General features: G+C 57.3%; 1 protein-coding gene across 2 annotated transcripts; it reads right to left on the reverse strand.

The window, feature by feature from the left end:
• Window positions 1-1,864: 1,864 nt before the first annotated feature.
• GRM2 (glutamate metabotropic receptor 2) lies at window positions 1,865-15,947 on the reverse strand. Of its 2 annotated transcripts, XM_024244342.2 has the most exons (6): window positions 15,839-15,947; window positions 13,582-14,167; window positions 7,135-7,972; window positions 4,313-5,388; window positions 2,661-2,841; window positions 1,865-2,439 (listed from the first exon to the last, which is right to left on the reverse strand). In XM_024244342.2, exons 2-6 carry the CDS (start codon window positions 14,029-14,031, stop codon window positions 2,366-2,368), a joined length of 2,619 nt encoding a protein of 872 aa, XP_024100110.1. In that variant the 5' UTR covers window positions 14,032-14,167; window positions 15,839-15,947; the 3' UTR covers window positions 1,865-2,365. The 2 variants fall into 2 exon arrangements, with proteins under 2 accessions (XP_024100110.1, XP_054406633.1); XM_054550658.1 differs by lacking the exons at window positions 7,135-7,972; window positions 13,582-14,167; window positions 15,839-15,947 and adding an exon at window positions 6,329-7,125 and having other exon boundaries at window positions 1,877-2,439.
• Window positions 15,948-16,417: the final 470 nt, after the last annotated feature.

Below are 16,417 nucleotides of genomic sequence, written 5' to 3' on the forward strand. Positions count from 1 at the left end.
TGGGGAAGCTGGCGGGTCTTAGTAACGTGCGCTAAGGACTGAGAGCTGAGGCGTGAAGGCCAAGATTTGCTGCCCACAACACAATAAGGATGGGTGGGAGGGATCATGTAATACAGGGGTGTGGGTCATGACTGAGGGGTGGAGCCATTGAGACAACAGGACAAAAAATAAGGAGGCCGCTCTCACAAATGCGGTAAGGGGAAATGAGGGGGGCAGGCGGAAGAAAAGAGGTGTGGCAGGCAGACATGAGGACTGGTCCTTAGGAATTCTTCCTGGACTTCTTCCCTGGCCCCCAGGCCTTTGGCTCTCCCTGCTAGATGGGTGGCAGGGATAGAAGGAGATTCTTCACTGGATACCCTTTGTACCTTTTTAGCTGCGAACCATGTTCGTAACTACTTGTTTTGTTGTTGCTGTTGTTGTTTTACATTTTCAGGAAAATATTCCTGAGCCATGCGAAGAAGGGTTGCTTTTTGGGTACAAGGGGTTTACAGCTCCGTCTTCGTTTGTCCAGGTGCTGGGGTTGGTGGGCAAATGTCCTCAGAGTCCACTTTGGCAGAAAGACCCAGAAAAGGCCATACTGGAAGTGGGGGCTGGGGCTGTGGGTACCATGGGGTGCATTTCCCTGGTGACCAGCCACTGGGGGCAGCACCCAGGCTTGAGTTATTGGGGGATCTAGAATAGAGGCTGGCCCAAAAGGGTTGCCAAAATGAGCAGATGAAAATACAGGATGTCCAGTTAAAGTTGACTGTCAGATAAATAACAAAAATTTTTAGTGTAAGTATGTCCCAAATATTATGTGGGACATGCTTATACTAAAAAAGAGTATTCATTGTTTATGATATTCAAATTTAACTGCGCAGTCTGTATTTCATTTGTCATCCATACATCCCAGATGTTGACTGGAGAGAAGAAGCCATTCCTGCAATTTTCTTTGTTTATTTTTGTTTTTGTTTTTTAAATCGTTTACCCGAATTTCCACAGCCTTGCTAGCCGTGGATGCAAATGAGCTCACTTAAAAATAACAAATGCCCTGGGCTGCCGGCTAATGCAGGACTTTGTCCCTCTGCTCCTCGCAGTCTGGGGACTCCCCAGAAGCTGCTGTTTTCCGGTTCGGTGCCCGTCACCTTCTAGGCCACAGGAGGGCAGCGGTCGCCCGGCCACAGCCACGTACCTTAGCGCCCTCTGCTGGTGAGCCCTGACAGCAAACTCCAGAGATGCCCAAGGGCTCTGGGCTCCTCAACTGGCCCACCAGGCCAGAGCTCCTTCGGGGACTGGAGAAACGCTCCCTTTTCTGACTTCTCACTGGGCCTGACAGCAGATGGTGTCTCCAGCTGCTCCGCCTCTGCCCTCCCTGCTTCACCCACCCCCTCTCCCCATAAGCTCCTTCTGCCTTTGTAAGTGCCATGTGAACAGGCGACGTTCAGTCCATCCCTCCTCTTGGTTCTCCCTGCACCAAATGCTCAGTGTGGCTCCATGCATTTGGAGGATCCAGTGTCAGGCTGGCCAGCTGTGGGAAAGCCCACCATTCCCGGAGGTCACTCCTGCTCCATCACCCACACCATCCTGGAGGCCGGGACCCCAGGGAAACCCCTGGACTGCCAGATGAGCCTGTTCATTCATCTCTATCCATTTAAAGCCCCCACCCGACCCCAGGATGCCTGGGCCAGTCTGCAGTGGCTCCTTTTGAGGGAGGATGGCTCATTCATTTTCCATCTCCCCACCAGGCAGGGCTGGGTCTGTCTCCGTGGCAGACAGGTCCTAACGTCAGGCACAGAGCAGAATTGATATTTAAACGCTGGCAGAATGACAGCTGGGAGGCTGTGGAGGGCGTGAGGGGCCTTGCTGGGTCAAAGGCAAAGAGCAATTTTTTAAAATAAAGCCACTTTATTTACAGGTAATACAAAATAAACCACAGGACAAACTACTGTGCAGGGGGAGGGGCAGCCCCCACAATAACCACCCTCCCCATCCCAGAGTAACTTATATAAAAAATAAAAAAGGCCCTAGTTGGGGGGAGGAGCTGGGCTGGAAGCACCTTTGCTGGTTAGGAATGGGGCCTGCCGTCCTCAGCCACCCCGGTCCAGGGCAGAGTGAACCCTGGCTTGCTCCTCTCTGAGCCCTGGGCCTGACCAGGAGGAAACACAGCTACAAGGGCAGTTAGTGGCCACTGCAGAGGCTCCCGGCCAAGGCTCCCGACTTCTGAGTCTGAAGAGTTGGGGTAAGGAGGTGGGTAAGTGACTTTGGGGGCAGACATAGGGTGGGTAATAAATTATTGCAGTGCTCCAGCCAACGTCCTCCTGGCCCTGGACGCGGGTCTGCACTAGGTTCCCAGGAGCAGCTGTGTCAGGGCGGGAGTATGGGGTCTTCAAAGTGATGACGTTGTCGAGTCCACCACCTCACGGCCATTGCAAACAGTGGGGACAAACTGGGAGCCAGACCCTAAGAAAAGGAAGCCAGAAGTTGGGGCCAATCCCGAGGTCCTCCATGGAGGGCAGGCAGTGGGGAAGCAGGGTTGTGAGGGAGGCCTCCCCTCCCCTCTCCTGTCCTCTCCTGCCAGTGTCATTTGGGGGGCACCTCACCCCCAGACAAGAGATCTCAGCAACCCAAGGAGCTGGACAGGGAGAGGGGAACAGACAGAGAGGGCTGCTTAGGACACTGACCTTGGCCAAGGCTGGAGCTGGCCCTGGCAGCAGCACTGCCAAAGCGGCTGGTGGGCGCCCGGTGGCTAACCACGTTCTTCTGCGGCTGGAAGAGGATGATGTGCAGCTTGGGCGCAAAGAGGCAGCCAAGCACCACAGAGCCGCTGAGGCTGACTGACACGCACATGGTGGTGGTCTGTACCTGCGGTGGGTGAGTGGGTGAACAGGCACAGGTCAAGACCTGGGCCTGACCCCAGGACCCCCCGCCTGATCTGTGGGGGAGATTAAGCATCCAACACTGGGCTGTGGTCCATTTGCCAGGTACCAAAGCATTGCTAGGAAAATTGGGCACAGTCCCAGCATCAGACCCAGACCATTTTCCCAGGGTGACAAGAGTTCCAGCTGAAGGGGAGAACATGCAGGGGGCATGTATACACAAGGGTGTGTGCATCTGGGGGCTGCAGGAATGGAGTGCATGCATGTAGGTGTGTGTGTATATCTGTGTAAGTGCATGTATGTGGGGTGGTGAATTTCTGCAGGTGTCTGCGTGAGTGTATGTGTGTGTGAGTGTAGGGTGCATGGGTATGGATTCGTTTGTTGTCAGGAAGATATATGTGTGTGTATGTGGGATATGTGTGTGTGCATGCATGCATGTGGCTATGTCTGTGTGTACAAGTGTGTGTGTGTGTGCATGCATGTGTGGGTACAGTGTGTGTCTCAGGTGAGTCCTTAGCTGCCTGTGATTGGCATGCAAATGCAAATCATATGCAAATGCAGGCTGAGTCAGAGCAGAATCCCTCCCCAGCCCTGGCCTCTACCACCCAAGCAGGTGGCCCAGCAGGTGCAAGCAGAGCAGCCAAGCCCAGTGGTCTCTGGCCCCCAGCACTGTGCCACCACACCTCTGTCCTGGGGAAGGGGCCTTTGCCGGGGCTTTCGCCTCAATTTTTCTGCAATTCAGACCCTGCTCTGCACTCCCAAGCTGAGTGACCTTGGGCAAGGGATTGAACCTCCCTGAGTCTCTGTTTCTTCATCTGTAAAACGGGAGAGCCATGGAGCTTACTCAAGTCATGAAGATTAACCAAGATCATCTTCTTACTCAGAACACAGCTCCTCTGTCACCTCCTCAGAGAGGGCTTCCCTGACCGCCCTATCTGAAGCAGCCATTGCCCCTTGGAGCTGGGGAGAACCACTGAGACACAGTGCCAGTTGGAACCAAATTTGCTCAGAGGCCACCAACTGGGGAACAATTTTCACCTGCTTTAGCTTTTCTCAACTCTATACCCTGGATCTCCTCCCCTACCCACCTTGCTTCATCTTTCCTGCCTTCCCTGGCTTCATCTCTTAACCCCTTCTGCAGCTGACCCCTCAGTGGAGCAGGGCAGAACCCTGTCCATTTGAACATATTTCTGAACCCCCATCACCTTCCAGGATAGGGGATGCCATGCAAGTCCTGAAATCTCAGCTCTCTCTAACTCGAGTTCCCCACCTCCCTGGCCATTTCCCTAGGCCCTATTCAGCCCTCCCACCTTCCCCTTGGGATCCACACAAGCTGTGGTCCCCTGAGTGGGCATTATCCTCTTGGAGCCCCAGAGCTACCAGTAGATTAAATAAGATACCAGGAAACAGAGGGTCTGGTGTCCCATCTCCCCCGACCTCTGTGGCAGGTAGCTCACCCGGTAGTCACTGGAGGTGACATAGAAGATGGGCAGGAATGCCAGCCAGATGATGCAGGTGGTGTACATGGTGAAGCCAATGAACTTGGCCTCGTTGAAGTTTTCGGGGCACTTGCGAGTCTTGAAGGCATAAAGCGTGCAGAGCGCGATGAGCAGCACATTGTAGGCCAGCGAGCCCAACATACTTGCATCGCGGTGGTTGCAGCGCAGTGTCACCACCTCCCGCCGTTCGGGGGCTGTCTCCTTGCCTGTGCCCGGTGCCTCCACCACCAGCCAGGCAACCACGATGAGCAGCTGGCCTGAGATAAGCGCCAGGCAGATGGCCACCTGTGAGGCAGGACTGATGAAGCGTGGCCGCTGGGCACCCTCCCGGGCCCCACCGAAGATGCGTGCAATGCGGTTGGTCTTGGTGAGCAGGGCTGAGTAGCAGACAGAGAAGGCAGTGCCCAAACCAAGACGCCGTAAGGTACACACTGCTGTGGATGGCTTGGCAATGAAGATGAAGGTCATGCAGTAGCAGAGGAAGACACCACCCAGCAGGATGTAGCAGAGCTCCCGACCCGAGGCCTTGACCACTGGTGTGGCATTGTGCCGCACAAAGACACCCAGCACAAAGAGGGTGGCCAGGGCACCCAGGCAGGCGATGGTGACAGGTCCCACAGCCCAGGCATCGCCCCAGCGGATGTACTCCTGGGGCAGTTCGAAGCAGCCAGTCAGGCTGGCATTGGGCCAGTAGCCCAGACCACAATCAGCGCAAGTGAATTCGTCCAATCGGTACTCATAGGGCTGGCACGGGATGCAGAGCCAGCAGCAAACCTCGCCCGGCTGCACACTCTTCACCTCATTCTGGAGGCAGGGCTCACTGCAGCGAGAGGCAGGCAGGGGGCCGGCTGAGGGTGAGGCCCATGGGATGAGGCTGGTGTCCAGAGTCAAGCCTTCTGCCCAGTAGCCCACCTTCTGGTAGCGATAGCGCCCACTGCCTGCACGCAGATAGGTGAAGATGTTGTAGCGGCCAATACCATCACCAAAGCGGTCAAAGCGGACCTCATTGTGGGTGTCAGCTGGGCGAAAGGGGGCTAGGATGGGGGAGGGAAGGAAGAGAAGGTTGGACTAGTGTGTTACCCTGATGTGACCTCAACATTCACCCTAACATGGAACCCAAATGCCAGAGCTAAGACCACCATTAGCCCTTCCAATCCTTAACCCAATACTAAATCCTGCCTTGACCCCAGTCATTTTTCTAAATGAGAGATGACAACAAAGTCTTACTCCTAAACTCCAACATCAAACCCCAACCCTAAATGCCAAATGTAATCCCAGCCTTAAAGCCCAGACATCTCCAAAAACTTAATGCCCACATCAATCCCCAACCATGACTCCCCAAATTCAACTTTAGTACTATCCAACACTTTCCAACCCAGGCCCCAAATCCCAACTTCATCGAAACATACACTACAGCCCTCTCTCCAAACTCAATGCTAAGGCTAAACCCAGTCTCAGTTCCAATCCTGTCCCCACTAATCCTAACAACAACCCCAGCTCCACCACTCCCAGTCCTAACAGTCATCCTGGTGCAAACTGAATCCCAACCTCAGTGGTCACCTGCAACCACTGCCATTCACCAAAATGTGCTCAGTGGCTGGAAAATCACTTCCTCTCTCCACCTCCTCTTCATCCCCTGTGAACCTCACATCTCCCAGCCAGGCTCTAGCCAGGATTTACAGCCAACCCTGGCCCTAGTGGGAAATCAGGGTTCAAGAAGCAGAAGACATGCTTAAGGCCCCATGAGTGAATAGTGCAGCCTAGATTCAAACCCAGGTGCCCTCAAGCACCTACTCTTTCTACTCAGCCTAAAAGTTCTCAAAATCCAACTCTAGCCCTACCATAAATTCCACCCAAGCCAAACATGCTGAATTTAGCCTTGCTCTAACATCAACCCAATCGGACCCCAGACTCCAACCCTAACCCGTACGCTAATTGTAGCAGAACTCTGAATGTCAGTTCTATTGGAATTACTCTTCGTCTTAACCCTGGGCCAGGGCTTCCAAGCTTTGTCTCCCACTGTTCCCACGGTGATTCTTCCTGAAGCATAGTGATGATCTTCAGCAGTCATTTCTCTTAAAGCTGGCACTCTTATTAAAATAACTTTTGATTTCAGGAGACTTTCAGGTCACCTTGAGTGGAAAATTAAGATTAGGAATAGAAATTTTCCCTGAAGCTAGGCGCAATGCCACATGCCTGTCATCCTAGCTACTCTGGAGACTGAGGCAGAAGGATCGCTTGAGCCCAGGAGTTGGAGGCTGTATTGTGCCTGTGAATAACCACTGCACTCCAGCCTGCAAAATATAGTGAGACCCCATCTCTGAAAGAAGGAGAGAAAGAAAGAAAGAAAAAAGAAAAGAAAAAAGAAAGAAAGAAAGACATTTTCTGTGAATATAGAGCGTCATCCTGACGCTCACCCTCAAGCCAGACTGATTCTAACTCTTGGTGCTGCCTGAGAATGGGCTTGAGGTCTCCTGGTCTCCACCTTTGGCAAGATAAGGAGACAGAAGACAGTGGGCAAGGCCCAAGGAGGAGCCAGAGACCCTCAAAATGGCGGGACCAGGCCAGAGGTCTACTCTCTGGAAGAAAGTGGAACCTCAGCCCTGGCTTCAGTTGGAGTCGTCTCTGCCTAGCATCCTTGCCCTTGCTCTGACGCCACCCCGGGTGAGTCCTTTACTTTCACTCTACTGTTTCCTTAGCAAAGGAATGGAAGCTGACGGCCTGCTTCCCCTCATCCTCTGACAGCCAGCAGGCCAACGGACACTGGCCAACACCATTACCATCAAATTTGACGTTGAGCACAAAGTCCTTGTAGAGGCGGCGCCCGTTAACTGGCCGCATCGCGTCACAGAGCCTGGTGGTGTTGGGGCAGAGGGCACGGTGCATGTTGTGGAGCGCGTGGGCCATGGCGTACACTGCATTGACCACAAACATGATCTTGGACTCCTGCTCAAAGGGCACGGCCCGGAGAGAGTGGGCTGCGCAGTCTCGCTGCCGGAAGCTGCAGCGGAACCTCTGCTCCCAGAATTCACGGAACCAGGGGTTCCGGCTGTTGTTCCAAGGGTCCAGGCTCTGGAAGTAGGAGGCAAAGTCACTGATGGGGTAGGAGGCCAGCTCAATGGTGATGGCACCCTCAGCAGCCCCCTCACTGCCTGCCACCACACTCTCCAGGGCCCCCCAGCCATCACTGGCCACCCAGGTGAAGCTGGCATTGAGGCGCTGGCTGGCAGCAAGCAGCTCCCGGGCATCCTCAGAACGGGTAAACAAGACAGCCACGCGGGCACTCGGCTTCTGCAGCAGGGCTCGCACCACACCCTCAAAGGCCGCGCGGCTCATGGCACGGCCCACTTTCTCCGAGGTGGCCACACAGATGTTGCGGGCACGAGCCTCTAGCTCAAAGGCCTCAATGCCTGTCTCGCCATAGTCGCCCTCAGACGCCACAGTGGACACATAGGTCCAGTTGAAGAAGCGGAGAATCTCAGCCATGGCCTTGGCTTGGAAGAAGTCAGGAGGCACTGTGCGGGCAAAGTAGTCATAGCGGGACTTGTCACTCAGCTTGGCACTGGTAGAGGCGTAGCTGATCTGTGGGATCTGAAATAGCCGCAAGAGGTTGGCCACCTGGGGGAGGAGTAGAGAAGGCAAAGATCAGTGGTCAGATCAAACACTAGAGACAGGTGCATCCCCCACAGCTAGCACGTCTTGGTGTCAAGTGTCCACAAGGTCAGCCCTAAAGGCTCCCTCTCTAAAGCCCTGCATCCTGACTTGACAGTCTTCCCTCTGGGGTAGGGAGTTTTTTATCTCTTTCCAAGGGCTGAGAGAGAGAAGACCCAGGACGGAGACACCAGGGTCATGAGCCACACCTGATCCCCTCTGCCATCCCCTTTTAGACACATGGCAGAGGGGCCAAGGGAAGTCCTGGGTGGAGGGAGGTTGGCACCTGGCTACACTGGGGCAGAGGGAGGCATGAGATGGCATCTGGCTACTCAGGGCTCTTCGGCTCTCTACTTATTTGAGGGTAGGTGGCCCTTCCCCTGAATCAATCTGACGGAATGATACAGAAAGAAGGAAAAGTTTCCCCTAGGAAGAAAGACACAGATCCCAGGGTCCTGTGGCCCTAATAGGTCAAGGCTTGATCTCCATTGAATGCCTGAGTCTTAAATGCTCTACCACTGGCTGCCTGGAACCCCACCTCCCATCCTCAGGTCCCACAGGAGTGGGATCCGGCCAAGGGCCAGGTAGAGGGTGGGTAGGTGAAAGCAGAGCATGGCCCAGATTCTATAGCAGAGGGGTGAGTCTTGTGTTGCAACTGGATACAGGCTATGACTCTGACAGTCTAGGGCTCAATGTCTCTTCCCCTCCCACACATTCTACATTTGGGCCCCTGGAGTTGGCAAATCTCCCTGAGCCTCAGTTTCACATCCCTGCCCTACAAGGCTGCTGAGAGGATAAAAACGATAATGCATGGGAGGCCACAGTGCCTGGCAAAGGGAAGATGATAGGGACATGGGCAAGAGAGAAGGAGCAGCCATGAGGGGGAATATTAACAGGCAGGTGCAGCCTATGGATGACCGGCTAGCCTTGTGTTGATCAGGACGAGGGAGAAGCAGACCACTGCTGAGGTGCGGGCCCTGATCCAGGAGGCAGGCAGCTTGGGATGGCAAGGAGGTAACTGGACTTCTGGAGATAAATGCATGGGCCCTACGGAGGACTGTGGAGAAAACATCAGCAGAGGCCCTGGAAGACAGAAGCAGGTAGGAGGCCGCCCACTCATCCCTGCCCCAACCCAGGGCTGCAGACATAGACGCTAGCACAGCCACATCTTCCCAGGCTGCTGCCTAGCCACCTCCAGTGACTGGGACTAGCAGGACAGCTGCCTAGCCACCTCCAGTGACTGAGACTAGCATGACAGCTGCCTAGCCACCTCCAGTGTCTGGGATTAGCAGGACAGATAATCCACTCCCAGCAGTGGATGGAGTGGCCAGGCCTCCCCACCTTCAGGCCAGTAGCTGACTCCAGGGTTCTGTGATTCCTGCTTCTGCTCCATTTCTCCTGAACAACTGTTCCAGAACAGGGGGCCTGGCCCTCTCCACCTTGGCAATGCCCTCAGTCACTCTCCTAAAGGAAGCTGAGGCCCAGCCAAGGCCTACCTTATGTCCCCCATCCCTGATCCTAGCTCCAGCCGCATCTTCCAGCAGCCTGTGCCGGGCACTTGGCAAGCGGGAATCTGGGTGAGAGGTAGGACCCAGTCAGAGACGGTAGGATCACAGCTGGGCACAGCCCTGGGAGCAGCAGAGGGGTGTCAGCGGGGCCAGCAGCCTCTGCTGAAGCTGAGCCACAGGGCACCCTCTGCTGGTCCCTGTGGGAGAGTAGGAGGCTGAGGGCAGGGGAGCTGCCTCCCCACCCTTCCCACCCCCTCAAATCCTGTGCCCCGGAAGACTCTCTGGTACCCTCCCCCGACATACATTCTGTTTATCTTCCTCCTGACTCCCCTACCCTGATTCTCTCCTCTGGCCACTCCTGGCTTCTATCTGGCCACCCCTCTCCAATCCAGGCAGAGATGATCTGATAAGTCAGGAGACCCTTGGCCGAGAGCCGATTTCACAGCTCCCCTCCACCACTGCCTTGAATGTGGCCCACCTCTCTCTGAGCCTTGGTTTCCTCATCTATAAAATGGGTTAAAAATAATAGCAGCTAATATCAACTGTGCCCTTATGACTTGCCGGGCCCCCGATACATACTATACATCTATCAACTCATTAAATTTCCATGGCAAACCTAAAAGTAGAAAGTGTCGTGGGCCGGGCACAGTGGCTCACGCCTGTAATCCCAGCACTTTGGGAGGCCGAGGCGGGCGGATCACCTGAAGTCGGGAGTTTGAGACCAGCCTGACCAACGTGGTGAGGTCAGGCTCGTCTCTACCAAAAATACAAAAATTCGCCGGGCATGGTGGCGGGCGCCTGTAATCCCAGCTACGTGGGAGGCTGAGGCAGGAGAATCGCTTGAACCCGGGAGGCAGAGATTGCAGTGGGCTGAGATCTCACCACTGGACTCCAGCCTGGGAGACAGAGCAATATCTTGTCTCAAAAAAGAAAAAAAAAAAAAAGTGTTGTGAATCCAATTTTATAAGGAAGAAGCTGTGACACAGAAAAGAGAAATAACGTGCCAGGGTCATGCAGTTAGTAAGTGGGAGACCTGGCTATTAAGCCCCTGAGGGTTGTTTAACATCAAGGGTGATGGTGTGTGTGAGGGTGTGTGTGTCTGGGTGTGTGGGTGTGGGGGGGTGTGTGGATGTGTGGGGTGTGTGTGGGTGTGTGGGGTGTGTGTGGGTGTGTGGGGGGTGTGTGTGGGTGTGTGGGGTGTGTGGGGGGTGTGTGTGGGTGTGTGGGGTGTGTGGGTGTGGATGTGTGGGATGTGGGTGTGGGGGGTGTGTGTGGGTGTGTGTGGGGAGTGTGTGTGGGGAGTGTGTGCGGGGGTGTGTGGGTGTGTGTGGGTGTGTGCAGGGGGTTTGTGGGGGGTTTGTGTGGGGGGGTGTGGGGGGGTGTGGGGGGTGTGGGGGGTGTGTGGGGGTGTGTGGGGGGTGTGTGGGGTGTGTGTGGGTGGGGGTGTGTGTGGGCGTGTGGGGGTGTATGTGGGTGTGTGGGGGCTGTATGTGGGGTGTGTGGGCATGTGGGTGTGTGTGGGTGTGGGGTGTGTGTGGGGGCTGTGTGGGTGTCGGGGGTTGTGTGTGAGAGGGTATGTGTGTGGGGTGTGTGGGGGTGGGTGTGTGGGGGGTGTGTGAGGGTGTGTGTGTGGGTGTGTGGGGTTGTGGGTGTGGGTGCGTGGGTGTGTGGGGGGTATATAGGTGTGTGTGGGGGGGTGTATGGGTGTATATAGGGGAGGGTGTGTGTAGGGGTGTGGGTGTGTGTGGCTTTGTGTAGGGGTGTGGTGTGTGGGGGGTGTGGGGGGTGAGGGGGGGTATGTGGGTGTGTGGGGGGTGTGAGGGTGTGTGTGGGGTGTGTGGGGGTGGGTGTGTGGGATGTGTGTGGGTGGGTGTGGGGTGTGTGAGTGTGGGGGGTGTGGGTGCATGGGTGCGTGGGGGTGTATGGGTGTGTGTGGGGGTGTGTGGGTGTGTGTAAGGGTGGGTGTGTGTGGGGGGGGTGTATGGGTGTGTGTGTAGGGGTGTGGGTGTGTGGGGGGTGTGTGGGTGTGTGTAGGGGTGTGGTGTGTGGGGGGATGTGTGTGGGGGGTGTGTGGGGGGTGTGTGGGGTGTGTGTGGGGTATGTGGGTGTGTGTGGGGGGGCTGTGTGGGTGTGTGGGGTGTGTGTGGGAGGGTGTGTGTGGGGTGTGTGGGGGTGGGTGTGTGGGATGTGTGTGGGTGGGTGTGGGGTGTGTGTGGGTGTGGGGGGTGTGGGTGCATGGGTGTGTGGGGGTGTATGGGTGTGTGTGGGTGGTGTGTGGGTGTGTGGGTGTGTGTAAGGGTGGGTGTGTGGGGGGTGTGGGTGTGTGTGGGGGGTGTATGGGTGTGTGTGTAGGGGTGTGGGGGTGTGGGGGGTGTGGATGTCTGTGGGGGGTGTTTGGGTGTGTGTGGGGGGTGTGTGGGAGGGTTGTGTGTGGGGGGTGTGTGGGGTGTGTGGGTGTGTGTGGGGGGCTGTGTGGGTGTGTGGGGGGTGTGTGTGAGGGTGTGTGTGGGGTGTGTGGGGGTGGGTGTGTGGGATGTGTGGGTGGGTGTGGGGTGTGTGTGGGTGTGTGAGGGGTGTGGGTGCATGGGTGTGTGGGGGTGTATGGGTGTGTATGGGTGGTGTGTGGGTGTGTATGGGTGGTGTGTGGGTGTGTGGGTGTGTGTAAGGGTGGGTGTGTGGGGGGTGTGGGTGTGTGTGGGGGGTGTATGGGTGTGTGTGTAGGGGTGTGGGGGTGTGGGGGGGTGTGGATGTCTGTGGGGGTGTTTGGGTGTGTGGGAGGGTGTGTGTAGGGGTGTGGGTGTGTGTGGGGGTGTGTGGGAGGGTTGTGTGTGTGGGGTGTGTGGGGTGTGTGGGGGGTGTGTGGGTGTGTGTGGGGGGCTGTGTGGGTGTGTGTGGGGTGTGTGTGAGGGTGTGTGTGGGGTGTGTGGGGGTGGGTGTGTGGGATGTGTGGGTGGGTGTGGGGTGTGTGTGGGTGTGTGGGGGGTGTGGGTGCATGGGTGTGTGGGGGTGTATGGGTGTGTGTGGGTGGTGTGTGGGTGTGTGGGTGTGTGTAAGGGTGGGTGTGTGGGGGGTGTGGGTGTGTGTGTGGGGTGTATGGGTGTGTGTGTAGGGGTGTGGGTGTGTGTGGGGGTGTGTGGGAGGGTTGTGTGTGTGGGGTGTGTGGGGTGTGTGTGGGGGGGTGTGGGTGTGTATGGGGGGCTGTGTGGGTGTGTGGGGGGTGTGAGGGTGTGTGTGGGGTGTGTGGGGGTGGGTGTGTGGGATGTGTGTGGGTTGGTGTGGGGTGTGTGTGGGTGTGTGGGGGGTGTGGGTGCATGGGTGTGTGGGGGTGTATGGGTGTGTGTGGGTGGTGTGTGGGTGTGTGGGTGTGTGTAAGGGTGGGTGTGTGGGGGGTGTGGGTGTGTGTGTGGGGTGTATGGGTGTGTGTGTAGGGGTGTGGGTGTGTGTGGGGGTGTGTGGGAGGGTTGTGTGTGGGGGGTGTGTGGGGTGTGTGGGGGGTGTGTGGGTGTGTGGGGGGTGTGTGGGAGGGTTGTGTGTGGGGGGTGTGTGGGGTGTGTGGGGGGTGTGTGGGTGTGTGGGGGGCTGTGTGGGTGTGTGGGGGGTGTGTGTGAGGGTGTGTGTGGGGGGTGTGTGGGGTGTGGGGGGGGTGTGTGGGTGTGTGGGGGGCTGTGTGGGTGTGTGGGGGGCTGTGGGTGTGTGGGGGGTGTGTGAGGGTGTGTGTGGGGGGTGTGTGGGGTGTGTGGGGGGCTGTGTGGGTGTGTGGGGGGCTGTGTGGGTGTGTGGGGGTTGTGTGTGAGGGTGTGTGTGGGGTGTGTGTGTGGGATGTGTGTGTGTGAGGGTGTGTGTGTGTGGTGGGAGTAATGGGAGTAAGATGTTCTCTTGCACAGTCTCTAAAAGTCGACTGCCATTATGTGACCAGGGCACTTTCTTAGCTTCTGTAAAAGCTACTGCAAGGAAGCTTCTAGTTTCCCTTCCAATGCACAGCAGCCCATGAGCCCCTTTTCAGCAGGAATTCTGGGTCACCACCTCCGGCCTCCCTCCCTAGCCCCCATTTGGGTGGCCTCCACGTACCTGGATGGAGACATCACTGTAGGAACCGCCAATAACACCAGTGATGGCAGTGGGAGCATCACCATGGGTCGCATAAGAGCCGTCGGGGCAGATGTGGCGTGAGCCATCAGCACCACGGCTGAGTGAGGCACGCACAAAGTCCAGTGCCTGCTCCAGCGCATGTGTGTCCTTGGAGCAGCTGTCGAGGATGTGCGCACCCAGGCGCACGCCAGGCAGCAGGTGCGGGTCACGGTTGATGCGGTCCAGTGCAAAAAGCATGGCCTCCAGGCGCTGGATGCCACGGTGCTCATTGACAGGACCACAGTCCTCTGCTGGGCCGCCCTTCTGGTGCACTGGGAACAGCCCACCCAGCACCAAGTCTCCCTCCAGGGTCAGCACCTTCTTGGCTGGGCCCTCAGCCACAGCACCCCACAGCAGCAGCAGTGCCAGGAGCCCAAGCAGCGATCCCATGGCCCCAAAGGGGATGGATGGGTCCCGCAGACCTGGGTCTCCAGGGGATGAGATTAGAAGCAGCGAAGGCAAAGAGAGGAGGAAACAGGGACCAGGAAAGGACAGACAAGAAGAGAGATGCGAAGGGACCCAGCTCCTGCAGAGAGATAGAAAGACAGAAAAACAGACCAGGAAAAGTGGAACCTGAGAGCAGCTGCCCCTTCTGACTCTGCCTCCCCACAAGCCCCTTTCCTAGGTACTCAAAAGCCAGGGAGGGACAGGATGGTGTCATTAAGTAGGTTGAGAAGCTCCTGGGACTCCCCTGGACCTGTCTCTCAGCCCTGGCCTCAGCTGGGTGAGAGATGGGCCCTATTCCCCTACCAAACTCAGCAGTGGGGAGAGATGCAAGCAGTGAAGTCCCAGGCAGAGGACAGGAGACTCCAGCCAATGCTGACCCCTCTGTAATTCAAAGGGTGTCCAAGAACAGCACAAACCTCCCAGGACCCCAAGGTCAATACCTTTGGAACAGACTATGTCAGAGTCACAAACTCAGAGGTCCCCATCCTGAGCCTTGGATTTCCAGAAAGAAGGAACTGCTGTCTGAGGATCCACCAGGGAAGAGGAAGGGAAGCGTCTCTAAGGCACAGTCTCCAACCCGTGGGGAGACTGGAGCCCATGTGAACACCCAAGGGTTCTAGCCTTTGGTTCTTAAAAAGCCATCCCCACGGTTTCCTGACTGAGGAAGGAATAGAGACACTAAGCCCTGGGAATGAGATAGCAAGGTGGAATGGCTGGCCTCAGGGAGGGTACCCAAGTGGCTCAAGGTCCTAAGTCAACAGGGCAAGCAAATGTTCACGTATGTGTGTGTCAGGGTTGAGGGCTAGAGTCTCCAAACAGTGCTGAGGGTGAGAGCTACATACATAGCTCTATGTAGAATGCTGCTTGAGACTTTGTGCCTCTGTTTTCTCTTCACTCCCAACCCAGCAGAGAAAGTCACCATTTCCAATCTCCCCATCCTCAGCTTCAGGGCCCTGCCCACCCTGGCCATGGCCCTCAGAGACCCCCTCCCTGTCTCTTCCCCACTGCGTCCAATCATTTGTACCCCAGTTGCGTTCCCAAACACACACCTCACAAAGGCTCTCACAATCACACAGGCTTGGAAAGGCTGGGAGAGGGACATACCTCTTTCCTCAGAACAGGAAAGGAAACTGAGTTTGAAGAAGGGCAGCAACTAACTCAAGGACCCCATGTGCTGGCCACGGAGGCTGAGCCTCTTCATTTTGCCCCCTCAGCTCCCCAGGGCAGGGGCACTGGGCTCCTCTGGGGATCAGGAAAGAAGCAGTTTACCCAGGCAAGTGAGGGAGAAGCAGGGAGGAAGACCAGCACAGATGGGGACAGGGACCCAGATGGGGGCTGAGGCCAAAACTGATCAAGTCGCAAGTCTCCCAGAGGGGAGGCCCAGACGGAAGCTCAGAGGCAGGAAGGGGACAGAAACCCGGAGTCAGGCAGCCAGGAGCCTGGGCCACAAAATCTGGGCAGGGAGTGAGCAAGCCAGAGAGGTTGAGACAAAGACGGAGGCACAGACAGAAAGAAGGACCAGAGGACGTTGGAGCAGGAGGAACGGGGGAGAGCGATGCGGGGCGTGCGTTTTCTGGAGAAGAAAGGCGGGACGCCCAGGGCTGTCTTCCCGCTTCCCGGAGCTCCCAGGGAACGCTGTCTGGACACCCCAGCGCGGGCGCCCCACAAGTCGAGGGCCCGCAGGGCCCTGGGACGTGAGGTAAGGGCCAAAAAGGTCGGCAGCGGCAGCGGCACCACCGGCTCACCCTACCTGGCGCGCCTGGCTCTGGCGCGGAGAGAATCGGAGTGGAGCGGAGGGCGCGGGGCTCCGGCTCCCGCTCGCCCGCTCGCCCGCTCGCTCGCTCGCTGGCTCTGCGCTCTCCGCCCGCCCGCTCGCTCGCCCCGCCGCTTTCAATCGCGGCCCGCCCCGCCCCCGGGCCCGGCCCGCCCCCAGCCCCTCCTCCGTTCCTCCCGACTCGGGTCTCCTGCTCCCAACCCGGCCTCCGCCTGCCTCTGGACCCTCCACGCTCCCGCTCTTCTGGGAACCTCAGGGCCTGGAGCTGTCCGCCTCGTGGTGCTGAATCCCCGAGCGCTCTCGCTCTGCGCTGGAGCGGGTGCTTCGTGGCCCACTCCACCCCAGTCAGACTACCACCTAGAGAGCACAGGTGGGGGGCGGGGGCATGCCACGGGGCACAGGATGGGGAAGGTCACTGCGCCCCGACAGGTGCACGTAAGTGCTACTGCAGAGTGGAGGAGCTGGCCCTAGTGCAAGGGGTGCCTCTGGGGGATAGGTAAAGGGGCGCGTGGGAGACGGGTGGAGTCTATTCTCCTCACCCAGCGATTTCCGCTG

Source organism: Pongo abelii, chromosome 2, assembly GCF_028885655.2.
Source record: "Pongo abelii isolate AG06213 chromosome 2, NHGRI_mPonAbe1-v2.0_pri, whole genome shotgun sequence".
NCBI lineage: Eukaryota > Metazoa > Chordata > Mammalia > Primates > Hominidae > Pongo > Pongo abelii.

Bases quoted from the DNA above. Each gene is read 5' to 3' on its own strand.
- GRM2 (XM_024244342.2), bottom strand. From the start codon at position 14,031: ATGGGATCGCTGCTTGGGCTCCTGGCACTGCTGCTGCTGTGGGGTGCT. The intron at 7,973-13,581 runs GTACGTGGAGGC...CTCCTCCCCCAG, and splicing joins ACAGTGATGTCTCCATCCAG to GTGGCCAACCTCTTGCGGCT. The intron at 2,440-2,660 runs GTCAGTGTCCTA...TCCTTTTCTTAG, and splicing joins CAGCTCCAGCCTTGGCCAAG to GGTCTGGCTCCCAGTTTGTC.